We start from the raw sequence: 27,584 nt of genomic DNA on the forward strand, positions 1-27,584 counted from the left end.
AGCAGGCTAGAGACACGATGTCCAGGCCGACCTCTCCTCCCTTCTCTTCATTAAAACCTACTCCTCCTCCTCCTCCAAATTTGACCAGTCTAGGGCCTTGCTGTACAGCACCCCTAGTGACTCTGGAGCTCAGTGGTATAGCAAGGTAGTGTGTTGGGCGAGCTGGTGCATAGCTAAACGAATGAATTGAGGCGCAAGGAAAAAGACGAAGGAAAACCAAGAAGAACCTAACCTATCCTGTCTCCTTCTTGGTTTTCCTTCTTCTTTTTCCTTGCGCCACAATTAATTCGTTTAGCTCAGTGGTAATCTTTATTTAGATTAATATGGTAACTAATCTGGTCATTTTGTCTGTGCGTTATGATGTCGCCGCGTGAAATCTAAATGGCACCGTCTACCGCCAGGCGGGAGGCATCTGGCGTCAGCTACTACCACGGTGCTAGCAAAGTACGGCTTCTGCCGCTGACTGCGGGCCAGGTGATCGACAGGGCTGCCGACACCAAGGGAGACAACGTGGCCATAGTTTCCTGTCACCAAGGAATCTCCAAAACTTACGTGCAATTCAAGCGCGACGTAGGTGAACATTCTTACAGAAGCTTTCAAATGCAATGTTTATTTATTTTATATTTTTTGTACCTCAAGGCCTCAGAGATTAAATATTACACGAGGGATGAGGTGAATTTAGTGAAACAGTAGCTCGAGGACATCATTGAAATGATGCAGGTCACAGTGGTCCACGGCGTCGACTTGCGTCGACTTCAGTGACTGTTGTCACTTAGATTTAGATGTAGAAAATTTTGCTTTGGTGGAAAGTTGTTTGCGTCTGGGGAGGATACATGGCTTTGCATTGGTCTAATGGCGGAGGGCCAGGTTATGAGCTGGCATTGTAGCTGAAATTTTCATTTGCGCGAGACTGTATTTGTGAAAAAGGTACAGTCTAGAGATATGACGTCGCGGTTCTAGATTAGTGCGATTAAATTTGAAAATGCTTACATGATGTTAGGTTATTCAGAATTCAAGTGTGTTTGAATATTGTGATCATAATCTCGTCTCTCGGTGTAGCCAGTTCTCGCAGACATTCAGTTGTGCATTTATCCGGAACCAAAGGAAATTTTGTTCGAAAATCGACCGGCAGGGCGCCCGGTCGAATCCTTGACGAGACCAACGCTCCTGCTCCGATAAAACTTCGGGACACGAACGATAACCTCTACAGAAAAGATGACTAGAAATGATCGCAACGATGACGACAAGATCAAGAGAAAATTATTTACGTGTGTTCACAGGCCACGACTGAAGGCGGCATCTTAAGTGCCACCTATTACTGAGCGCTAAAATTCCATTGTCATCTCTGCAATCGTAGAAACAAATTTTGCCATCTTTTAGTTACATGCCAAAGGGCCATTGACTTACTATTTTATGCTAACTCTTTTTTTTTTTTTGAAGAAAGGCAGACGAACGAACGAACAGCCGCGGGGCAGCATTGTCCGCTCTTATGTCAGATTTCCGGATTATGAATAATGAAAATGTGCAGACTTGTTCGATATAGTGACAAAGATGTGCAAATATTATTCAAAAATAACACTCACTGTCACGGTGTATAACTTAATTTAGTCGGTTTTATTAATAGATCTGATTTGGTCATAGTCGCCCAGTTTCTGAGCCCAATTTCTCAACCTCTCAAATAAGAGAATCCTCCAGAATTCTCTCACGCGTGTGCTTAACACCGCCTTCTGTCATGGACATTTAAACGGGTGCCGATCTCCTCCATTATTGTGTCCTTTTTCGAAAACACATATAACGTCATAATCAATACTTTCTAAATCAATCCTTTCTAGAACATAAATGATATGTCATGACATGACTGTCATGAAATGCGTGTCATGTAGGTCATGAAACAGCCGAGTGCGTCTTGGTGCTCTCATGGTTGTTTCGTTAATCTTGGTAGGTACCAAAATTGGCATAGTAAGACAAGAGTGTATGACGAACATAAGTGATAGGTCATGACATAAATGTCATGACATGCGTGACATGTAGGTCATGACAATGACCAAGCGAAAAATATTAACACTCAAAAACCACCGAAATGGGTTCGGAGGTGGGTACTAAGGAAACACTAAAGGATGCTGGTAGAAGTCATAGTCATGAGCATGACTCAGCAAAAATGACAGTGACTCAGCGAAAAAAGATAAACACTCAAAAACCACTGGAATGGGTTCGGACCTGGGCACTAAGTGAAGGAAACACTAACGGATCATGGTAGCAGTCATAGTCATGACCATAACTCAGCGAAAAACCATTAACACTCAAAAGCCACTGAAATGGGTTCTGACGTGGATACTAAGTGAAGGAAACACTAAAGGATGTTGGTAGAAGTCATAGTCATGACCATGACTGAGCAAAAAAGACAATGGCTCAGCAAAAAAAGATTAACACTTAAAGACCACAAAAATTGGTTCGGATGTGGCTACTAAGTGAAGGAAACACTAAAGGATGATGGTAGAAGTCATAGTCATGAGCATGACTCAGCAAAAATGACAATGACTCAGCGAAAAAAGGATTAACACAAAAACCATTGGAATGGCTTTGGACGTTTAAAGGATGATGGTAGAAGTAATAATCACAGGCATGACTCAGCAAAAATGACAATGACTCAGCGAAAAAACATTAATTTTAGTACTCAAAAACCACTCAAATGGGTTCGGACGTGGACACTAAGTGAAGGAAACACTAAAAGATTGTGGTAGAAGTCATAGTCATGACCATGACTCAGCAAAAATGAGAATGACTCAGTGAAAAAAGATCAACACTCAAAAATCAATGGAATGGGTTCGGATGTGGTACTAAGTAAAGGAAAAGGCTAAAGATCGAAGTCATAGTCATTAACATCACTAAGTCATGAACATCGCCTTACTGTCTCTTAGGGGTAGCTAAAGGGACTCCTGAGAACTCATGAGATGATTGTCATGACACGCCTGTCATGTAAGTCATGAAAGAGCCGCCTATGTCTTGGTGCTCTCATGGTCGTTTCGTTAACTTGGTAGGATCCCCGCACACTGCTTCGCATAACATCGATTCCCACAGGGCGTGGGATCGGCCGTCTTTTTTAAAATATCGTATTTTAATCCGTATTACAGCCACTGCATGAATTTTGAAATAACGACTGCAGAATAAAATGGCAGTGCTAAAAGGTGAATTCAACGGTAATTTAGGCTTCATAGACAAAGCAATGAGCCGTTATTGCGCCATTTTTTGCCTTTTCTAGATTGATTGCTTGAGTATATCAAGCAACGCCAGCTACCCCCATTTCTATTTTTCTCTCTGTAGCAATGTGTTGTACCCAGACAGACAATTGAAAATTACATGCTTTTCCGCTGCAGCTGTTATTTCGTAACGACCATACACCCTCAAAAGAGAATTAAAGATAACTTATTAAGTCCGTTGCACTACGTTAATGAAAAAGGAACACAGAGAAATAGCTTTTGAGGTACATGTATGATTTTAAAATAAATTAAAATATATTGTGGGGTTTTACGTACCAAAACCATGTTTTTGATTATGAGGCATGCCGTAGTGGGGGAATCCGGAAATTTAGGCCACACGGGGATCTTTAACGTGCTCCTATGATTTTCAGCAAAAACAAATTGTCAGAATGGAAAGACTCGGGTCACTCCAAGCGAGCACTACTCGGCGTCCGTTTCATACGCAGACTGTCAGATGAAACGTACCGTGACACCCGTTCCAAAACGCGCCTGCAATCGGATCTGCTCAGACTCACTTCGCTCATTCTGGGTGCCTGAAGCGAGCACCCTCCGTGTAGCAGCGCTATAAAGGTACATGAAAATGACGACTCAATTAAAAAAAAAAGTTGTTATTAAAGAAGTCGCAGTTTCGGCCGAAAGGCGAAGCATCGATTGCGAGAGCAAATTAGAGAGCCTATACGAAGCAAGGATAGTAGTTAAATGGGCCGTGTAAAGTTCTAGACATTCGCTTACTAACTAAATAGACAAGCACGATATGTCACGCGCACACAGGTAAACATGAGCCCATCTTGCTCGATGAACGCCGAAACTCGCTGTGAATACGCCGGAGTGAGAAAGAGTGCCAGCAGCAGCCGGCAAATTGACCATCGCGCTGTCTCTCGTCTCGCTTCACTGCGAACTAAACCTCGAACGCACAGCGCATCATACGAAGCTACCAAAACTCGGCGCATGCACTTTGTCCCCATCACTGATAGCGTTGAAGATAAGGCCCGCGCGGGCGCGCACTTCGCCCTCGTCGCAGATCGCTTTAAAGATACGTAGCCCGCGCTGCGGCACTGTGACAGCAGCCGACGGTTCATAACGCACCCCCCCCCCCCCCCTCCCTCTCCGTCGCCTCGTCCCCGTGCCTCTTGCGCGAAAGACCGCGCGTTTCCGGCTTGCCTTCCTCCCTCGCGTGCGCTACATCGAGCCGCGATTGCCGGCTCACCCTCGCACGTTTTCACTCGCACAAACAGCGTAGGGCACGCGGCGGCGATTTTATCGCCATTGGACTTTATACGGAACCTCATGGCGACGGCGACGACGACGACGACAGCGATGGCATAAATGCGCTTCGAGAGTCCATATAATTGCTATCGCAATAAAAAGTTGTGGTGTTTAATCGCTCGAAACAGCTCAATGGATTATGGAGGGTCGAGAGTTCCAGAATAATTTCGACCACCTGAATTTCTTTCTTGAAAATAAAGAGAATATGCAGTTACCTTATAATGGTGATGGCTGATCATTTTCACAAAATCCCTAACAATAATTATTTAGGAAATATTGTAAGATAAGAAACAACGTCATAGGGTCAAAAAATCTAGAGCATATGGCCTTATACGAACGCTAACATATAGGTATAAAAGCCGAGGACAAGTTGCACCATACTGAGTCTCTACTTATACTATTATACCGAGTTCGAAACACATACATGAGGCCGCGATGCAGGCTGATATGAGCAGAATGGATAGACTACAAGCATAAGCATATGAAATAATGCACTCGCAGAGATAGGACAGTCAAAGTGAGCTACATTACTCGCAGAAAACGAGAAGAATAGAGCATGACACACATAATATTGTAACATATGTTAAAGACGGAGGCTGGCAAAAGAAGACGTTGTCTCTTTAATGGAGGACCAGAAGAAGAGCGTGCAGCCCCCGCTTCATCGTCCTTCATGGCGCCGACCTTTGCGCGCGCCCTCCCGCGGTGTGGAACACTCCATCATTGCGTCAATTGCTCCCCATGCGAAAAGCGACCGTTGACCTCGGTCGCGTCAAAACGTTCTTTAAGCGAAATCGACGGCAAGAAATGAAGCTCCTGAGGTGCATTCTGGATGTTCACGTACGCGCATAGTATGGTTTCATGCGCACTACATGAACAACTTCAACCCGAGGACGACAACGGAGCGAACTGGTGTCAGAACTGTAGGGGACGACTAAGTGGGTTACGTTACTGAGCCGGCGTGTAACCTTGTAGGGACCAAAATACCGCCGGAACAACTTTCCGAAAGTCCACGGTGACGGATGAGCGTCCAGACCCACACGCAGTCTCCGGTATTGCAATGGCCGTCACGTCGACCCTGGTTGTATCGAAGGGTGTCGCTACGCTGTTGGCTCCGGATACGATGCCGAGCAGGTGGTAGAAACTTTTATTGCCATCAATGGTAGGGGCGAAGCCCTTTACATGGCACTTTGGTGCTCCCTTACTGTGAGGACGCACCCTTACACGGCGAAGGAGAGCCCTTGGAGCGCAATCCTTCTCATAGCACTGAAGATGATCCGGCGCTGGTCTTGAGGGGAAGTGCAAGTCAAAAGAGTCTCCCAGTAAGACTCCGCCACCGTCTGTGATGGGGATGACGGAAGGTGGGGCATGTGAGGAGGGTGTGTAGGAAGTCTCCTGGTTTACCGCAAAGTTTGCATGAGGAGGGGAATTCGTCTGGGTATCGGGCATGTAGTAGTATGGGTTATGGGGCAGTCCGAGTTTGTATTCGTCGCCAGTGTGCGGCCTGCGCTATGGTGAGGGATGTGACTGGGGGTATTCCCTTCGTTCTTCCCGGTAGTACGAAAGGATATCACGATGCCGAGCAAGCTAGCGTGCTCCTTCGGCTCGTTGTAGGAACTCTTCCACGTGTTCGCTGGTCTGGCTATTATCAGTCACAGGTAGCATGGCGTCAAGCGTTGACGTGACGTGGGGCCCGTATACAAGTTTGAACGCGTAAACTGCGTGGTCTCCTGTACAGCAGCGTTATACACGAAGGTCACATATGGTAAAACTTCACCCCCCTTTGCGCTCTACGTCGACATACATGGAAAGCATATCAGTCAGCGTTCTGTTCAGACGTTGCGTTAATCCAATTGTTTGAAGGTGATACGCTGTGCTCTTGCGGTTATGCGTGAACTGCAGAACGTCCCACATTAGTTCGGATTTGAAGGCTGCACCACGATCTGTGATGACAACAGAGGGTGCACCATACCGTAAGACGATGTGGCGGACAAAGAACTTAGCCACTTCATAAGGATTTTCTTGCGGAATCGCATATAAACAGCGCACATAAACACATATAATGAAAGCGGGTTGTGGACCTTCGGGACGTGAAACGCCACCTATAGTGGAAGAATTGTGATGTTTTGGACGAGCGCCCTGTTTCACCCTCGCGTCCAAAGCTCCAATGTGCCTCATATAATCATGCCGGTGTGATACGAAGTGCTCGTCCGATGCGGTGCACTATGTAGGCGGATGCCCTGCGTCTTTGTCAGATAGTCGCGTCTGAGACTCATCAAAAGCTTCAGACAATTATCATCCGGATATCTGGTCCAATTTACCCCTTACCGCAGCTGCAAGAAGTGAAGCGTTTTCGCTGTCGAACTTCGGCTGAACAACGAAGATTAACAAGCGTGTGTGACTGTGCGAGTGCTCGAGCTCTGAAAGCACCCGTCTGTGGTTTGTTACAGGATCATATGACGGCGTACAGTCGCAAAACGTGCACAGTCATCTCTCTCCGTGTTTGTCAATTCGCTGGAAGGCGTCCAGGAGCAGCCGATCCGGAGGCGCAGCAGGAGACACCGCTCCTGCCTTGTGAGGCCGCGGTCAGGCAGGGGACGGGGGTGTCGACCGCTGGCGACGCGCTGATCCGGGTGGAGCGCCGTAAGGTGACGCTGCAATGTGTCCCTTGCATAGTCGAAGGCCATTACGCCGTCGAGATCAATCTAGCGTCCGCAACCGCGTTCGCATGCTTTGAATTTGTGCCTCGACGCCGCGGTGCTCGCTGTGCATGTTCAGGGCGTCTCTTCTTTGCATGCATAGCCACATGCAATTTCGCTGTGGCACACCAGACGTTGCACCATCGAGATCAATGTTACAACTGCAGCGAAAATCCGGAGGCCACTCAGCACATCCTAATGGAATGCGGAGGGATTCACCCAGTGACACCCATAGGTAACGTACACCCTCCATAAGCGCTTGGATCTAAAGTAGACGGAAGCATCAACCGGTCAGCAGTCGAGATAAGCAAGAGACGTTTAGAGTATTGCTGGGAAAAAAAGCAGGGAAGAGATTGATACAACCGGATTTCTTACAGGCATAGGTAGCGGTACAAGGTTGATGGAGAAGTTTTCAGGAAGAGAAAAAGATTAAAGAGATGTATACAAAAATGCTACAATGAAAAGGATGTATAACATACCTGAGTAACTCAAGCAGGCTACATCACTATACGTCACCGCCCCATTTAAAAGGGATGCCAATAAAAAAAATCGCGTCCGTGACCGCGTTCGCACCCTTTCCGTTTGCGCTTCGACGCCGCGGTGCGCGCTGTGCATGTTCGCGGCGTCCATACGTTTGCACGTTACCCGCGTTCACAAAGTGAAACGTCACTGTAACTTTTTTCAATTGCTCCCGCGAGCGGCGCTGCTCAGCAGCGACCGTAGCGCCGCCAAGCTCAGGTTGCAAACCTCACTTTTGGAGATTGATCAGCCCAGGAATGCGTTCGTCTGTAGACGACGTTATCTTTCACGACTAAGACGCTCCTCCGCCCTCAAAATACAAAACGTTCATTTTATCTTGAAGGATACCTCGATACAGTATTCAGTATTCTTTCGGAGGAATATATGCTACCGTGTCGACACGAGCGTGTATGTTGAACGATTGCACTTTTCTCCCTACGTTAAGCGCAAATCTAAATCCCGCTTAACTCTTTCTTTACCGCGCTTATAGAAATCGGTAAATTTTATCGACAGTTTTTCTACGTGTTGTTAAACAGTTCCGTTGAACTTTAACTATTTGTCAGATTTGACAATTTCTGGTAGCTTGAAGAGTCTGGAGAAAAAACTCTTAACCTTGCACTCGGCCGCGCAACGCTTGAAATAGCGAAGCTGGGCGATCGTAGCCCAGCATTTTTCAGAAGTGCGCGTGAACTTTTCATCTTATTACTCATGATTATGATAATTTCTTTTCGCGCGTCTCGGACTTACGGCCGTCACTGCGCGTTGCATAGCACAGCTTGCAACACCGACACCGGATTCCAATGCCGACAACGCGTTTCAGCAGACCCGCTCCGTGAATGCGTCTCTCCCTCTCTATCTCTCGCTCTCATAGCCCGCAGAACCCCTTTACTTATTATAGGCACTGTATCTTTACCTCGCAGAGCACGAGCGTTTGGAAACACGAAAGGGAGCACTGCAAATTGGAGTAAGTGTCTGGGTTTTTGGCATGGTGAATGGCATTCAACATCGGAAACGCTCGCCAACATTAGATGGATTAAATCGCCAGCTAAATACTTGGGCGTACCACTCGAACATTACCGTCGTAAGGAGGACTACTGGCTCGAAGAAGTTAAGCGAATCAAGGAAAAAACAACAAATTGGAAAGGCACTCATCTGTCAATGTTTGCGAAATCCACTGCATGCAATTTGTTTTTAATAAGCAAGATATGGTACGTCATGCATGTTTTATACTGTTCTCGTATAAATGTGCGAAAAATTGACAGAGCTTTTGCTGTGTTCATTTGGGCATCAGAATGGGAGAGATGTAGCCGTATGAACTTGTTCAAAGCGAGTCAAAGACGGGTGTCTAGGCCTGCCACATCTTTTCGTTAAACAGCTAGTGAACAGGTTTACATTCTTTCGAGACGTGCGTGACCCCTTTCTGCGCGCAATGTGTCAGTTGCGACTGAGCAAGCATCTGCCGGCTTATGTGGTAAGCAATTTAAGTATGCCTGGTGCTCTTCGAGGGTACCTAAGGGAAGTAGTTGACAGTGTCCGTTTTCTGTCCGTAAGGTTTTCTAATGATTACCTTTTTTTCGGTGTCACGGAAGAATTTATGCAGGGATACATTTGACATGATCATACCGGTTCCTATGCACATAGCCATAAATAGTGGAGAACAGGGACATAACGTTTTGGTGCAGCCAGGTACAAAATCCTTTTTCTTTAAGCTATATGACGGGACTTTGCCAGTACGGGCCTTTTTGCAAGAAAAGGTTTTTTTTTTTTTTTTACCTATGGGAGCAAACTGCCTTACATGTAAACAAGTGGAAACAATCGATCAGGTTTTTTTTTTCGGTCTTTTTTTCATTGTTGGGAAGGGGTTTATTTTTGGGACGTTCTTCAAAGAACACTACAGAAAGAATTGCCCTTAAATCCATTAGGTATTAGATTTTTAACTATAGAAAGTGAGGAAGGACTGCCTTTGGACCTCATTATGCTAATGGGTCTCCACTGTTTATGACGGGCTCGAATGGTAGTTTTTCTTTTTTTTTTTTTTTTGTGATCCTGACCCAAGGCCTGCACGACTACTTTTCAGGGAGGGTGTTTCCAAATTCATCGATGTAGTTAAAGATCAGGAACGCCCCCCAGATTGGCTGACGAAGATTGAGCCCCGCGCAACTTTAAAAGAATTTTAAACCTGACATGACAGTGCCAGCCAAAATGTGGCTGGCCGCACAACATGGATGCATGCAAGTTTGAAAGTATGTGTATATGCATAATTATGTATTGTTTTCTTTGGCAAAAATTGTTGCAATTGGTATCCACAAAGTGAAAGTTCCGGCAATAAAGAAGAAAAAAAAAAGGGGGGGGGGGGGAGTGTATAGCCTAGTCGTTACGACGCTCGCTTTAGGACCGGGGGTACGCGGGTTCGAATCCCGCCTCGCCAAGAAGTTTTATTTTTTGGTAGTTTCTTGATACGCACCACAAATTACGGCTGGCTTAAACATCTTCACTGTTAATAAAACTTCGACTGGAGGTATCGTCGAAAGTAGACTCCGGTGCTCTTAGCACTTCCTCAATAAAAGCACGCAAAATTAGCGCTTTGGTCGTATCAGCAAAGTAATTTTTAAATGACAGCAGCATTGAAGACGCAGAGGCATCGGTCGGGCTGTCAATTCTTCGATCCGACGTATACGCTGCTTTAACGATGTCTCAAGCAACGGTAGACGCTCCTCAGTGCATGTTATTGTAACGATTGTGTTCGACTAATATCAAATGCAACTTTATTTTTCCCCACCGTATTTTTTCTTATTCATCAACGCTTCAACACAATAAGTACAAATTATTACCAGTGATCCTTCCCGTCAAGTAAGGTTTTCACTCACACAAGAGCACGCAGTTGATTTCAGACCGACCTTCGACCGAAGCTTGTCCAGCTGTTCAGTTTATTACAGTGCTCTTATTCATTACTGAACAATATTGTGCAACACTCCACATCACTGTACATCACTGAACAAAGCATGTGCAGGCTCCATCGCCAGTTGAACCAACACTAGACCACCTTGCTTGCACAGAAAAGCTGATCTAACGGAACATTCAAGTATGAGGAGGATTCTGCATGCCCCCTGACCTGAAAACCATTGCTTCGCAAGCCTAAAGAATTTAGTAAAAATCGAACCAGGTGCTTGCTGCAATGAGTAAAAATAAATGCTCCCTATACAATACGAACTTACCCGTTCTCACATTTGCGAAGCTACTGCTTTTCTGCATCGCATGGGTTTCATTGCGGCAAGTATTGACGCCAACAAATCTTCATAATAAGTTTCTTTTTTGCGTGATCTAGCTTACACATGTTGGAAACTAGGAACCAGGTGAATATTTCGTATATTTAAGATTTTTTTACTCTCAATACTTATACTAAAAATAGCAAATTATTACTTTCGTACTTGTTCCTTGAGGTGCTTCTCAGAAGTTTCACATAATAATTCTCAAAAATTGTCGTAGCAATTATTACTGGTATACATAAATTCAAAACACCAGTGATCGGGCTACAATTTTAGGAATCGCAGTAAACGTTGCCAATACTACTTATTGAAATAAAATGTTAAAACATAAAAGTGCCGGAAATGAGCACATTTCTAGCGGCAACGAAAGAGTTAAATATCCGCCTAAATCTGTCTCGGACCCCCCCGGAAAGCATCTTCTGGCTTTGCATGGTCATGCGGAACGTGGAGAAGGAGGAAAGAGGAAAGAAAAAAGCAGAAGGCAGGGAGGTTAACCATAATAACGTCCGGCTGGCTACGCTACACCGGGGGAATAGGAAAGGGGAACACAAAGATGACAGGGAGAGAGAGGAGGGAAGGAAAGAAGGAAATAAGCAGTGGAGTTTGATCTTGAACTATAGCAACCATCTGCCCATCCAGGTGCACGTGCGCATGTACTCTTTGTGCAATCCAGGGTTTGACGGAAGCCCGTCTGGTCGGGAAGAGGCATAACGAATAAAAAAGGAGCACCGACCAACAAATGTCGGTGTTCCCTTTTTTCGTCATGTACACTTTATACGCCTGAAATAGCCGCGCTACGAAAACAACCTGATAGCCCCTTCTATATCCCTTAATGGGTTCTTTAAATGACTTTCATATATGAGCGCATCTCGCAGACACTCTGTAGCGGACGTCCGGTACGCATTAGCAATCCAGCGCGCTTCTGATCGATCCTCAGGACAGTCACGATGTATATGCGACGAGATGAACAAAGCAATGTTTTGAAGACGTACTGAAATAGTCAGTACGTGCGCAGTATTTTAGTGCAAGCTTTATTGCTACGCGAAACGGTGCTCTAATGGTTCTGACCGTTCCAACTCCTGCACCAAAACGTTATCTACGTGTGTATCTTTTGTCGACATTAGTCTTTTTCGGTTTGCTTCAGTTGTTAAGCCGTACACAGAATAAGGCAGAGTGATTTGTGGGAGGGTAAATTATTAAACTAAACTAATTGAAAAAGAAACAAGAACATTAGAAAGAAAAGAACCTGATCCACTTTGCCATTTTTCAGATCGATCACCTGGCTGCCGCCCTGGTCTCTCTCCGGCTACCATTGGGATCCATGGTTGGCATCGTAGCGTCTAACATATACGAGTGGCCGGTCGTGCAGTTTGCAGCGGCCAAGGCTGCCCTCGTCCTTGTGAGTCGCGTAGTGATCTGCGATGGAAAGACCCACTTACGTATACATGAAGCCGGTATATATAATATACTCTGCAATGGTTCTCTTCGCTCGATAGCGCTCATTTCTTATGACCCGTCGCATCGAGTGGCTGCGAGAGACGTTCATCAGATCGCGAGCAACTGACACGCAACTTGCGTCTTGTATCACTCACCAGTGCTGCGTCGCTTTACTTATTTATGTATTTATTTATTACACCTTGGAAATATCGCCAAGTACAGTATGTAGCCGGATCCTCACCAATGCAATATTGTTAAATGAATGAATAATGATGGTAGCTGAAGGGAGATTTCATCTGTTTAGCAATTCGCAACCAAACGCGGTAAAGTAAACTGCGATTTCTTTTAAATAAAGGCACCAAAAATTCGATGTGTGACATTCCGCATAATCTGACGTATAGGCTGTGGAAAACAGTTTTCTAGAGTGTTCACAAGCATGTCACAAGCTCTTTACAGATATTCACGTCATACCAGAGAAGTTTTGCAATGCCACACGAAAAAATGAGACATCAGTACACACGCTAACAGTTATTTACACTTGGGTACCCCTCGCCTCAACCCTCCCCCCTCAAAAAAAAAAAAAACAGCTACTAGACTCCAGGGAAATATTATAAAATATATGAAGACGAATAAAGTTCCTTGCCTGCAAATAATTCAACACTATCTGTAATATGAGATTGAACCGCTATAAGACATACTGAAAAATTTTTTAACAACTTTCCCAGCAAAATATCCCTCTCTATTTTACTTATTTGTTGTAAGTTGATGGGGAACGTATACCTAAATATGCCTGACATAACTTGCAAAGAGCACTCGGGTATTGCGCGGGGAAAATGTGCCGCAATCGCACCGGACTAGGAAAGGTGTGTGTTTATTGATCGATTGTCAATTAGCTATTGATTGGCCATCGATTATCTATCGATGACTGACTAAGCTTAAGTAGACCCGACAATGCTTAACTAGACGTAGGCATGATCAGCTTCGAGTTCACAGGGGTATGTGCCATGGCACTTGGACCCTTTCTGCACTACCGCCAGGATCGGCCCACATTTTCTGTTGGTGGTTGACACATTACGCCCGGCTTAAACAGCTCCGCTTCTAAAATTAACCACCGTAAGCACGCTCTGTCTTACCTTACTGTTCGTGCAGGTAAATATCAACACTTGGTATCAGGTGCCGGAGATGGAGCACTGCCTAAGGCTTGTGAGTTTCTTTTGTGTCTCCTGGTCTGACGCCGAATGTTATGACCACTAAAATTCTGACCACTCAGTCTTTGTAAGTGCATATGTAACGCACGTACCCTCACGACGCGTATTGGAAGTCTTGAACTGTTGCTAAAAAAATGCAGATATTACACGTGAAGAACTTGCTCGGCAGAAAAACGGCGTAGAAATAATTACACTTTTTATACGTTAATTTGTACATAAGCCACTCGACAGATGAGAACGTAATGGCAAATGACTCTTACAATGACACCATTTGCCAACCCGTAGGCAGGCGCCTGTTTTAATTGAGGATTTAGATAAAGTTGAGAAACCTTACTTGGGTACATGGTGAAGATAAAATGCACCATACGCAATAAACTAATACAGATCATATGCAATCGAAGCTCACTAATCCTTAGCACTACGGCGGGTTTCTATCCCCTCTCCATTTCTTCCTCCTTGATTGATTGATTGATTGCTCCTGATCAATTTCCATGACATTGCTTTTCTGGCGTGCGCGTGATACTAGGCACACCAGCGTTTTAGGCTATAACTAATCACGGCGCAGGTGGACTGCGAAGCACTGATCCTCTCGAACAAGTTCGCCCGCCAGGACTACTACGCGATGATGCTGCAGATTGCACCTGAGCTGGAGCAGTGCAAGCCAGGTGAACTCAAGTGCGCGAGGTAAATCCAAATGCAAGCGACACTAAAGCTTTCTTTGCGTTTACAGATTCTTCTGTAGAACAGATTTTTTTTCTTCTTGCACCAGCATTTAGAGCAAACGTACATCATCGGGACTCCAGTAACGATCTACCGACACGGCCTGGGCATGCAGGGAAAGCTACTCTGTACATTGAACAATTCCGCCACATTGTCGAATTCGCCATCTCGTCAGCTCTGTTTGGCACAAAACGCTGCCATTGCATAATTAGACAATTCCAGAATACCAGAATACAATATCCAGAATACCAAACGCGAGGAAATTAACCGCGATATCTTATTTATTTATTTATTTATTTATTTATTTATTTATTTATTTATTTATTTATTTATTTATTTATTTATTTATTTATTTATTTATTATTTATTTATTTATTTATTATTTATTATTTATTTTTGAAAGAGGGACACAGAAAATATATATCACATTCCTTATAGTCTGACGGGTATCAGCTGTGGAAAACAGTCTGTTATACTGTTCACAACCATGCCACAAACCGCTCATTTGAACAAGAGAAGTTTTGCAATGTCACACGGAAAAATGAGACAACATCAAAGGTACTGCGCGTTTGAGGACGTCACAGCTGATGGCAAGCGAACGCTGGTTGCGAGCATGCGATAAGAACAGGCTGAGCGCTATCGAAGCCACTGGTTCGCCTGTTCCCCCAGTCACCGACAAAAGATGCCTGCCGCCTACAAGTGCTGAAAATGCCGGTCGATAGCTGGCCGTGTTTTCAGGGTCGTAGTATTACGTGCAGAGTAAATGACGAAGATTATTGAATTTTCTCTTTTTTTCGTTTTCTTCTTTTATTGCGATAGCAATTATATGGACACTCAAAGAGGATTTCTGCCGTTGGCGTGCCGTCGCCGTCGCCGTGAGGTTCCGTATGATGTCAACGGCGATGAAATCGTCGCCGCGCGCCGGACGCTGTATGTGCGAGTGAAAGGGTGCGAAGGACGCGCGCTTTCACGGGGAGCGAACGCACGGCGGAGAACAAACGCGCGTTAAGCGTCTCTTTCCTCCTTTGCAATCACCATACATATAATAGAGCAAGCGTGACTTCTTCCGTCGCGCGAAAGTCCGTGGGGGGACGGGAGGGAGGGCGGGGAGGTGACGTTTAGCTGCGGCACCAAATGCGTATTTATATAAAAACGTTGCGAGGCGAGAAGGTGGTAAAGACTTCCGACGCTGCTCGACTAGTTTCCCGTTCTGATCTGGTCGAAAACCTCCGAGCCGCCCCCAGAGGCCCTGGCAACAGTCACCAACGCCGCGCGCGTTCGGTGCGAACGCGGGCAAAATGGCGACGGCGTCGACAACAGTTCTGCGCGTTGCTGGTGCTGCTGCATGTCCACGTTTATACAGCTGATAAAACTACTATCCCTACGCCGAATAGCTCTCTACTAATATGCTATCGCAATTGATGCTTCGCCTTTCGGGCGAAACTGCTACACATTCATGTTTTTTTCTGTTTTTTTTTTTTTCTTTCTTTCTTTCGTTTTGGGCACGCGTTCGTCTAACCGCAAGAGATTTTAGAGCACTAAATCCGCAAAAAATATAATAATAAATATAACTGCGGTCAACGCAGGGTCCCTATGTAATTGCCAGGAACAGTTGATCAATATGAAATCAACAGACAATGAGGCCAATGTTAGAGCTTATGTTTTCACTGGCTTCAGTGTCTGCTTATTTGTATGCTCCATTTTTCGTATGTCATGGCTTCATGTAGTTGTTGCGAAAAATCGAGTCCCTCGGTTCCCCTGATTGTTCACGCTCCGTTGAAGTGCACGTCTCACCATACGACTACCTCATTTCTAGTCTGAGGGGCGTAACGGTGAAAAAAAAAATTTTTTTAACCCTTTGGCAACTTACTTGCTCCCAGAACTGTTGCCATTTGGTGCATATAAAACGATGGTAACTTTCTTATTCGTTTTATTGAATGCTGTTACCCAAATGGCTCGTGCTTAAGTGCCTATAGATCACACTGGCACATTTCCGTAATTGTCGCTACATGCCACGCAAACAAGGTAGCAAGCCATGCGTGTAGCAGGGCTGAAACCTTCAGGCTTAATTAAATTCTCTTACCTAATTAGCTCAGGATGAAAAGAACGAATGGTCAGTAATGGTACTATTGCACTGTACATAAATGCCCCTTCCCTTCCCGAATGTTCGGATTCCTAGTGACCAATATGCTTTCTATAATGTTATTACCGTTTCCTTTTTCTGTTTTTTTTTTTTTTTCAGGCTGCCACGCTTGAAACAAATTATCTTGCTTGGAGATGAAGCGAAACCGTAAGCATGATGTAATTCTAACTATCTTCCATTTTATTTCGCTAAGTGCGCGTCCGTGTAAGCCCGCACACCTTGAAGACCTCTGCTTCTGGTGATTTCAAGTAGGTTTTGAAAGCTTCCTCATATTAAACGCTCGTGGTGTTCCTGCGATCTCGTGGTCCGTGTTACGCCAGCACGCAGTCGGGGCGCGAGTTGACGAATGAAAATGCAGCCGGCCGCAAGGGTGCGTTGTTGCACGACTTCGGCCGTTGTACTGCAGTAGTTCCCGCCGAATTGAAGTGTTCAAAGCTGCGTCGCCTATTACAGCATGTATTATCAAAAATCTGGCCTTGTTTAGAGGGCTTGTGGCGCATGTGATAATTTTTTTCTGCAGTGTTACCGCTATCTTTGAAACAAAATTGGAGAAAAGTCAAAAGTCTTTCCGAGCCAGAAAATGCTGAAATACCGAATTATTTTAAACGCAATTTACTTTTGTTGCCAGATCGACTCTTTGAGACGCTAGAAACACCTTTATAACAACATGACTGTCTTATCTAGTTTTCTAAAAAAAATTACTTCTTTTTTTTAGCTGGAAACAGGGATAAGCCATTTCATTAAAGCTTTTCCAAAAGAATGCAAATCTTCTAAAATAAAAATAGGTATTTATATGCCGTTTCCCATTGCCATAAATACGTGAGAACTTTTTCAGCTGAGCTTCAAGAAGTCAAAAAGACGCTTGATCACTTGATCTGGAATAATCCTATAGTATAATACAGCTTGAATATAGTTTGCACTACCCGCCGTGGTTGCTCAGTGGCTATGGTGCTGGGCTGCTGAGCACGAGGTCGCGGGATCGAATCCCGGCCACGGCGGCTGCATTTCGATGGGGGCGAAATGCGAAAACACCCGTGTACTTAGCTTTAGGTGCACGTTAAAGAACCCCAGGTGGTCGCAATTATTCCGGAGTCCCCCACTATGGCGTACCTCATAATCGGATCATGGTTTTGGCACGTAAAACCCCATATTTTAATTAAATTTTTAATTAATTTCTATATAGCTTTCATTAAACTCTTTCTCTCTCTTTATGTACAAACATACATGCATACATACAGTTTGCTTCCACTTCACCTTATCGGTTCTCAAGTGCTTTAATAGCTTGTCGATGTTGAAATCTTTATGAAAGACGAAGTTCCGGCAGAACGCGCTCATTCATATGGGCTTCAAGGCTCTACATCTACATCTACATCATATGGGCTCCGCCGACTATCAACGTTTTAGCCGAAAGCTCGTCAAGTGCACCTGCCTCGAGTATCCCATCGGATTCCACTCGACCAAAGCTGCGTTTCAAGACCAAGTTCAAGTCCGTGAGTGATTATTTCGTCATCCCGCGCGACTTTGAAAATTCGAAGCGGCGGAAGCCCCGTTAGGCCTTGATAGGCTTAACGCGTGAGCGACCGCCCCACTTGCTAATACCCGGATCGCCCCTACCGAGCGTAGGAGATGACTTCATCAGAAGATATGGATCTCCAAATAACCCCCCCCCCCCCCCCCCGCATCCGAATAACAACGCGGACGAAAACGGGGACACAAGACGAATTTCCGAAGCGGGGACTAGCAAAAGCCAGGGGATCGCCGCCCACAACCAGGCGACGGACGGCTGGCAGTTAGTTCTATCGCGGCGACAGCGAGAGGCTGCCAAGCACAATGACAAGGAAAAGGCTTCCAACAAGAATAACATTAATGGAGGGCCATCAGCTGGCGGCGCGAAAGGAGACGGGCAAAACAGCGAAACGGGCATTGGTCGTCGCAACATGCGCCCGGCGAGGGGGAAGCCTCTACCACCATTACCGAAGAATGACATAAAAATAATACTGAAACCCCACAAAGGACTAATGCTCAAGGAATACCTGAAAACAGAAATACCACAAGCGATTATTCGCTCTACCGGGTCGATAATCCCAGGAAGCGGACCGAACCAACGAAAAATTACCGGAGAGGACTTCATACTGCGAATCCGAGAGGGGACGAATATCATCATCGTCTCCACACCCTCACTGGAAGTGGCGGACGTCATTCGTCGAATAACATGCATGGAGCTGCGAGGCAAACAACACCCCTTCAACGTGTACGTAGCGGATCCAGATGATAGCTACAAAGGGGTGGTGCACGGATTTCCAGCACACACCGAATCAGCAGATCTCCAGCAACACCTGCGAGTAAGGACCCAAGGAGTGACCATCGAAAGGGCCCGAATGCTTGGAAGTTCAAACACCGCTCTCCTCACCTTCTCGGGCGGCACGCGCCCCAAATGCGTGTACTACATGGGAGTAGAAATGCGGTGTACGGAGTACAGGCCTACAGTCCAAATGTGCCTGGAGTGCATGCAAGAGGGACACCGCTCGGACGTGTGTCCGAACCCCAAGAACATATGCCGGGGCTGCGGACTCGAAAATCCACCACCACAAGGACACGAATGTGAAGTAAAGTGCGCCGTGTGCAGGGCGGCGGGGCACGAGACCCGTCGGTGCCCGAACAAACTGATTGCCGCCAAGCGCGGGAAGACGACTCACCAGTCTCGATCGCGGGAGCGGTCGGAACAGAGGACCAAAAAGGCACCGGGGCGCTGGTTCGAGTCGACGGAGGAGGAGGACCTCTATCGACGCCGATCGAGATCCAGATCGTCACAAAGAGGCACAGCGAAGAGCAGTACCCCTTCGAGGGACCCCTCAGGCTCCAGGGCTTCGCAGCGGTCGAATTCGCCACTGCCTAAAAAACAGCAGGTGAGCTGGGCGAGGATTGTTTCTCCCACTGCTCCAAAACAAAACACTGGCGAAAATGATAAACGCATTCAGAAATTGGAAAAGGAAAACGCGCGCCTTAGAGAACAGCTCTTAGAAGAAGAACGCAAACGAAAGTCACTAGAGAAGCAGATGTCAGAGTTAGAGGCGCGACTAAATAACAAAATAGAACAGCTGGAAACGCCGCGTCAGACTAAAGAAATAGCCGAAACGAACGCGGCGACAGACATAACCTCGGGCTCCGCGCCGTCTCCGACAACTTCAATCGCAAATAACGAGCAGACAACAACAGTGCAAATCCAAACAATGATAACGGAAAACCTAAAAATATTCATGCACGACATGATGACGTTAGTCAATCAAAAACTAATGGAATTTCAGCAGCTATGCACGAATGATTTTGAAAAACATAAGGTATTTGTGGCAGAACAACTTAAGGCAGCCACGAAGGCTGTTCCGACCAAAAAACGCGCAATTGCGATTGGGGCGGGTTCGGCAAAAGCTAAAATAAGCCACTGCATAACAGAATCTGATAGCTCGGACGCGGAAACGTCACGGGCATAAAACAAGATTGGGCAACATGGCTAATCAAACTAGGAAACCACAACGAATAACAAATTCAGAACAATTGGAGATCTGGCAATGGAACTGCCGCTCCTTCTCCAGGAAAGCGGCAGCGCTCCGACAGTTTATCAAAAACTTCGAAATCGCTCCGGACGTGATATGTCTGCAGGAGGTCGGAGCCAAGCCGGCCAAAATGCAGGGATACTACACCCTGAGCGATCCCCAAAATTCGAAGGTCGCCACGCTGGTGAGCAAGTCTATAAACGCTCAATTATTAACACTTCCACAAATTGAGGGAGATACTCATTCCATAGTTATCAGTGTGATGCCAAAGAAACGAAGTAAAGCACACACAATAATCACAAACTTGTACAGTCCTCCCAAAAGCAAAGGGGACGATCTACCACAAATTCTCTCGGCAACAAAAGATTTAACGGGCACCAGGGATAAGGCGGTGATAGTGGGGGACTTTAACGCGCCCCATATACTATGGGGATACGCGAAAACATCGCCCAAAGGGTTCCTACTCGAGCGTACCGCCACAGCCTTGTGCTTACGGGCAATCAATCAAATTGGCAAACCGACGCGCACGGGTAACAGCGTGAGCAGAGACACGGCGCCCGACCGTGCATATACAATTAATGTCAGAGACGTACAATGGGTTTCCCTCGACGAAAACCTGGGAAGCGATCATGACATAATCAGAATAGCGCTCTCCACACCCATCATACGTAGAACAATAGGAACCACCAAGCTAACCGATTGGCCTCGTTATAGAAAACTCCAGAGGGCACAGGAGGATTCAGATACCGCCCCGACCAACATGCGGGAATGGACTAAATTCCTTCAACAAGTGCACGGGGACACCACCAAAGCCATAGAGCGCACAGCGGAGGCGCCGGTGATAGACTCTCACCTAGTCAGCTTATGGGAAGAGAGGCGGAAACTCGTGAAGAGGTGGAAAAGACAGCGCCTAAACAAACACCTAAGACAACGCATCGCTCTATTGGCAGAGCAAGCCCAAGGCCACGCCAACGAGCTAGCTAAAAACGAGTGGGCGACCTTCTGCGGAAACCTATCTGGGACACTGGGAACGGCCAGTACGTGGCGAATACTCCGGAGTATGCTAGACCCAATGAGCACACGTACTGAGAATAACAAGAAGCTCCAAATTATAGCAGACAATTTCGAGGGTACAGATCAAGAACTAGTCGACGTCCTTCAGAACAAATACATAGGACCCTCACCCGCGGCGGCATCACCCTACACGGCGAGACCATACGCGGGAGAGGCCAACCCTAAATTAGACGAAGAAATAACGTACGCGGAAGTGTACGAAGCGGCGCAAGCCGCAGTTAAAAACTCGGCACCGGGCCCAGACACAATCACAAATTCAATGATTCGAAACATGGATTCGGTGGCCCTAGCGAAAATAACAAAGGTTTTCAATAGCGAGTACTGGGCCAAGGGAGATTTGCCCCAAGAATGGAAATTGGCTAAAATAATCATGATCCCCAAACCGAAAAAGAATCCCTCGATTGATACCCTCCGGCCGGTATCGCTCACGTCCTGCCTCGGTAAGCTCTATGAGAGGGTGATCCACAGCAGACTACAGCGATACCTGGAAGAGCGGAGCTGGTTCCCAGACTCCATGATAGGATTTCGCACAGGTTTATCGTGTCAAGACGCGTTCCTCCTACTAAGGGACGAGATTCTAACCAATATTCCGTACGGTGACGAGAGACTAGTCCTAGCACTAGACCTCAAAGGAGCCTTCGACAATGTCTCTCACGGCGCAATACTCGAGGAACTCGAACGTTCGGGTTGTGGTGAGCGCACCTACAATTACATAAGGGCATTTCTTTCCAACCGCGAGGCCAGCATCAGTATTGGCCAAATCACATCGCAGATATTTAAAATGCCGAGCAAAGGAACCCCTCAAGGAGCGATAATATCTCCTCTGCTCTTCAACATGGCGATGTGTCGCCTCGCGCGCGATCTCGATCGGATACCCGACCTAGGTTACACGCTTTACGCTGACGATATCACGCTGTGGGCGAGCAGAGGTTCCCTAGGGGAAAAAGAATACACGCTCCAAACCGCGGTATTAGCGGTGGAGAAATTTTCCCGAACGAGCGGGCTGAAGTGCGCGCCCGAAAAATCCGAGGTCATCCGGATACACGCGAAAGGCTACAAATCCAGAGGGTCGATTAACATTGTGGTTGAGGGCCAAATGGTCCGAGAGGTACCTACGATGCGAGTCCTGGGTTTGTGGCTTCAGAGCGACGGGAGAGCAGCACAGACGCTCAAAACCATCAAATCCGCAACCCACAACATAGCCCAAATGATACGTCGAGTGACGTATAGAAAGGCGGGAATGCGAGAAATCGATACCCTAAGGCTCGTACAGGCCTTAGTGATTAGTCGAATCACATATGGCTTGCCCTACCAAATCCTGAACAGGGAAGAGGAGAGGCAGGCCAACACGATAATTCGAACAGCTTTCAAGGCGGCTCTGGGCCTGCCTAAATCTACCTCCACGGAGCGCATGCTAGCTTTGGGAGTACACAATACTTTCGACGAACTGAGGCAGGCCACTCTGATGCGACAGAGGGAGCGCCTCAGCTTCACAAAAACTGGTAGGGCAATATTGGCACGACTTAATATCCCAGCATACCCGATTTATCTCACCGAAGAGGCCGTACCTCTCCCTCCTTCGGTGAGATCCAAAATTACAGTAGCTCCAATTCCCAAGAATATGCATCCCGAGTACAACAAGGAAAGGCGCAAAGCACGCGCACAACATATTCAATCGATGTACTCCAATAACGCTAGGTACAATACGTACTACACGGACGCAGCTGCGTATGCAGAGGCTACCGGGCAGCGCTACCAAAGGAGGTACGCCCTGGCAGTCGTGAACGCGATCAGCCAGCAGCAAATTACCGCGTCGACCACGGCGGGCTCCCCCACCTCAGCCGAAATGTTAGCAGTGGCGATCGCGCTCGCTCACGCGGAGCGTTCGGAAAGGGACTCAGTCGTGGTCACTGACTCCCGGGAGACATGTTGCATGTTTCTTAAGGGGCACGTGACTGCGGCTAGCCTCGCGATAATCCCCAAATCGTTCAACCACCGCCATCGCCTACTCTGGTGCCCGGGACATTCGGGGGTACAGGGGAACGAACAGGCTAACGCTTTAGCTCGAGCGTCTACTAACCGAGCGATGGCGTCCTCTTCGAACCCCAACCCCTCACACTATCCCTCACAAAATCCCATCAATTTAAATGCAAAAGACATCCTTGCTCATCAGCGCGGAGTCCGCAGAAAATACCCGCCGCCTCACCCACAACTTAGCGGGGAAGAGGCCGCCGATTGGCGCAAAATACAGACCGGGGTATTCCCCCATCTAAAACTGCTAAATGCCATGTATCCCACCCGCTATAGGGCCACATGCCCTTGGTGCGGTGGCATACCTACACTAATACATGTGACCTGGGAGTGTAGTAAGCACCCTCATAGGCCCACTAATAATATCTCAATGGAGCAGTGGGAGGCACAGCTCGCCCGTTCCGACTTGGCAGGACAAAAGTCCTTAATTAGCCAGGTCAGGCAGGCGGCAGAGGCCAGTGGGGCCCTGGACTGAGGGGCTCCGACCACCGCTATACTTCAAATATTTTCCAGCCAAATAAAGTTTCTATATATATTATCCAAGATAAATAAGGCGTTTATTGTTACATACGCATCCGGGCGAAGGAAAGACATCATGAACAAATAGTACCCCGACCGTGGCTGCACATGACTCTCCGCGCAGCTTAGCGCATACGCGGACCCTGCACTGTAACTCGGGGTAATATGCAGTGGGTGAAAATATCCGGCGAGCCGAGATGGCTGTCATCTCGAGCGCCCATATTTTGGATGTCGCCTAATCTCAGGTGTCGAACACGTGTTGAAGTGAGATGTAGTTCGAAGCAATCGTACTCCGAGACCGGCGTTCTTCATCACGCCAGCATTGTGGCAGTGAATGTTTGCAGTTGAGTGAGATGTACTCATGTTTCCCTGCGAGCGCGTACTTGTCAATTCATTTAGTAAGCCAATGCTTACTGCTACTCGGATGAAACTGCGAATCTTAATAGTTGTCTAATACATTGGTATCGCTGCCAATGCTTCGCCTTTCGGGCGTCACTCCGACTATTTTTACCAAACCATTAAGTAATGTTGTGTTCAAAACAAATAAACATGAAAAATCCCAAGCTTCCCCGATTATAACATAATAGCCAGAAGCACCAGAAGCAAAGTCACAAGCAATGCTTATATGTGGAAGCGAAACTGCCGGTCTTGCTTCATATATGCGCAAGTGCAGTGTTCTTGTGCATGGTACAGGTGAAAGTGGTGGACAGCGAGAATAACATCGTTCCTGTTGGCACACCGGGACAGCTGTGCGCACGCGGCTATCTCGTATTCCTCGAGTACTACAACGAGCCCGATATGACCAAAGATGTGGTGCGGGACAAGTGGTATCACACCGGGTAAGTGACAAGGCTCAAGATTTCAAAGGCGGCTTTATGGAAACGTCGTGCAACCGTAGAAGCTATATACAAGATCAATGAACCAAATAGCTCAAGTGCTTTTTCCTCGTTTATATTACAAGTTAGATTTCTGCTTGGCGGAGCGAATACAAAGCGAAGGAATATTAAAAAAAGAAGGTTTACACAGTACGGGAACCGGCCTACATATGCCTACGTTTTCAGGACTGGTAGCGTAGTTTATGTTGCTAAAATAGCTGGAGTAATCCTTGCCGTCAGCTTTAGTAACTCAGGAGTTCAAAGGGTTGTTAGGGTATTGTGCGCTGTGTTACACCAATTTAGTTAACTTGCAATAAAGTGTACACCCGAACTGAATCCTTGTAAATATGTTAGGTAATTTGCTCACTTTAATTCGCCATCTGTTTGGATATTGATTTTTCGGATAGGCTTACTTAATAAAGCTTTTATCATAGAAAAAGCGACTCATCATCGAGGAATTCAGCTGAATTGACGCTATCTCCACCTTAGTACTGGGTATTGTGGTCGGAAGCTTTCCTTTCCCTTTTTTTTTTTTTCATGTGTCATATTGAAATCCAACAACGCTCTGTTTTAAAGCGTTATAGCTTATCTTAGCTCGTTGCTGAGTTTCAGCCGTTGGCCCAGTTCCCAGTAAGATAGGTGAGCATGAGAGGTGAGAGAAGCACCAGAAGGTGCTTTCACCAATGAGAGTGTTCAATGACCTGTCGAAAAGCTTGGTCCCCTGTAAGGCCACCAGATGTCGTTGCCCTACGAGCGTCATTAGGGCGCCTCGATACCGCGCTTCTGCGTACAGGGTGGTGTAACGTCCGGTTGAGCGGCCATATTTTGCCGGAACAGGTAAAAGTGCGCTATGACGGACAGCAGAGAATTTAGGTTCTGCGTTAGCGTTCTTAACGCAGTTAACGCATATAGTTTATACTTGTGTATTCAGAGGTTGCTCTTAAATATACTGACGCATCTTTCGACAGTAAAACTTTAACTGCGTAATGTCGGAAAGCAGATGTGTCGTGAAAAGCTGTAGGGCAAAACGAGGTTAATAAATACGGCAGCGTTATTAATAACATTAAGGTACTGTAGTTATCGAGATACAAATTGTGCGTGCGAAAAGTAAGGATAATAAAGAGCACGTGGCCGAAAACAGTCTTATATTAGCAGAGATACACCTTACGAGTGTCAAAAAGCAAGCTAGAGATAGCGGTTTCGATCACGGCAGTGGCAGCCGAATTTCAACGTGGGCGAAACACAATGACGCTCGTATACTTAGATTATGCTGCACGTTGACCCCAATGACTCATAGTGGTCGAAATTATTCTAAAGCCCCCAACTACGTCTAATAATCAGGTCATGATTTTGGCACGTAAAACCCCAGAATTTGATATTTTAATAGCTGAGAAGTAAAAGCGAGGCAAACTATATTACCTTAGAACGCTGATAAATTAACAGCGTCGTTGCAGACATCCCTAACTATAAGCCCACAAGGCGTATAGTGTCTAAACTTTGCCGCGTCGCGGTCACGCCTCGCTTTTCCCTTCGTGAGTCGGTGGCGGGGCTAGAGTGTACTAGTATTCTAGTGCACTCTAGCTGGGCGGACGTTTGCCGCCACGTCACGCTAACCACGTGGTGTTTAACCTCACGACGTCGGAAGCGCCGGCGGCAGAGCCTTGCTGCACGGCCGGCTGCGTCAGTGTATGCTAGAAAGCCGGCGAGCAATCAAGCATCGGCGAGGAGCGTAGTAGTTTAAACGAGAACGCTATAAACCTTTACGCTGAAATGCCATGGAGGAGGCAGGACCTTCAGAGTCCAGACGCCCAAGTGATTCGGCGAGCTTGTTTGCCGATTCACTAGCCAGAAACACAGCTAACGCTTAAACATTCGCGTTACACACAGGTAACCGCCCATTGAGGGGCGGGTTGTCACCTCACAATATCATATGCGTTTTAACGCACTAAATGTGAGTTTAGTGTTTATTACTCCTAAGGTTTTTGATACTATAGCCCGTAGTATTGTACAAACGAGCAACGAAACAAATAAACTAGATCCATAAACAATGTTTAGCTGCACATGACGGTTAGAGATATCTGTCACATGGAAACCTTCATATTAATTCGTGCAGGGACGAAGCGGTCATGACTGAAGACGGCCACGTGATCATCAGCGGCCGCATCAGTGACATGATCTGCCGTGGCGGTGAGAACATTTACCCGCTCGAGATCGAGAAGCTCCTCTACACGCATCCGGACATTCAAGAGGTTCAGGTGACGGTGCCTTGTGAATTTTCAGCGAGCGAATTATCTTTGAAACAAGTATACTTTTGTATGCGCAAGAACTTTGTTTTTTTCCTTCTTTTTCTAATCTGTTTTTGTCAGGTTGTTGGCGTACCCGACAAAAGGTTTGGCGAAGAAATCTGCGCCTGGGTTAGCTTGAAAGAAGGGAAGATCCTAACTGAAAGAGATATCAAGATGTTCTGCGACGGAAAAGTATTACGTCGAATCCACTGATTTGGCGTGCGTGCGCGTGTGCGTGTGTTTGACGTGCTAGTGTCACTCACTATAGCCCGTCATGTGAGCATAGGAGATATGCTTTAGTTGCTGCTTATTCCAACGCATCCCATGCTGTAGAAACCCCATGACAGCTTACTTTTATTTCCCTGGCATCACTGACAAAAATTACGCTTCTTCATTAACCAACCAACATCTCCTTTATTTATGTTCTCATTTTCCAGATCAGCCGATTCAAGACACCGAAGTACGTTCTATTTGTTGACTCCTTCCCGAAGACGATATCTGGAAAGATTCAGAAGTTCAAGATGAGGGAGCAAAGTAGGAAGACATTAAACCTTTGAACGTTCTACGTCGATCGCTGCTTTTTCTGTTATCTTAAATGCATTACAGGCGCAATAGAACAAGCCGGTCATGTGTGGACTTAGACATGTGCGCCCTGTCAAAATACACATCGGAACGAAAACGGCATAGTTGAACTTGTAGTGATATATCCGACAAGCAGTAGATTGTCCAACGTAGTA

At 46.4% G+C, this 27,584-nt stretch overlaps 1 protein-coding gene across 1 annotated transcript; it reads left to right on the top strand.

Annotated features, from left to right (window-relative positions):
• Positions 1 to 381: 381 nt before the first annotated feature.
• Positions 382 to 27,584, top strand: LOC119461973 (medium-chain acyl-CoA ligase ACSF2, mitochondrial). Its single transcript, XM_049672361.1, has 11 exons — positions 382 to 570; positions 12,275 to 12,403; positions 13,591 to 13,644; positions 14,215 to 14,333; positions 16,612 to 16,659; positions 17,864 to 18,002; positions 19,139 to 19,387; positions 24,381 to 24,526; positions 26,676 to 26,817; positions 26,929 to 27,039; positions 27,285 to 27,584. The coding sequence occupies exons 1-11, from the start codon at positions 382 to 384 to the stop codon at positions 27,402 to 27,404; spliced, it is 1,446 nt and encodes a 481-aa protein (XP_049528318.1). The 3' UTR covers positions 27,405 to 27,584.

The sequence above is a fragment of the Dermacentor silvarum genome, chromosome 8, assembly GCF_013339745.2.
Source record: "Dermacentor silvarum isolate Dsil-2018 chromosome 8, BIME_Dsil_1.4, whole genome shotgun sequence".
NCBI classification, from domain to species: Eukaryota; Metazoa; Arthropoda; class Arachnida; order Ixodida; family Ixodidae; genus Dermacentor; species Dermacentor silvarum.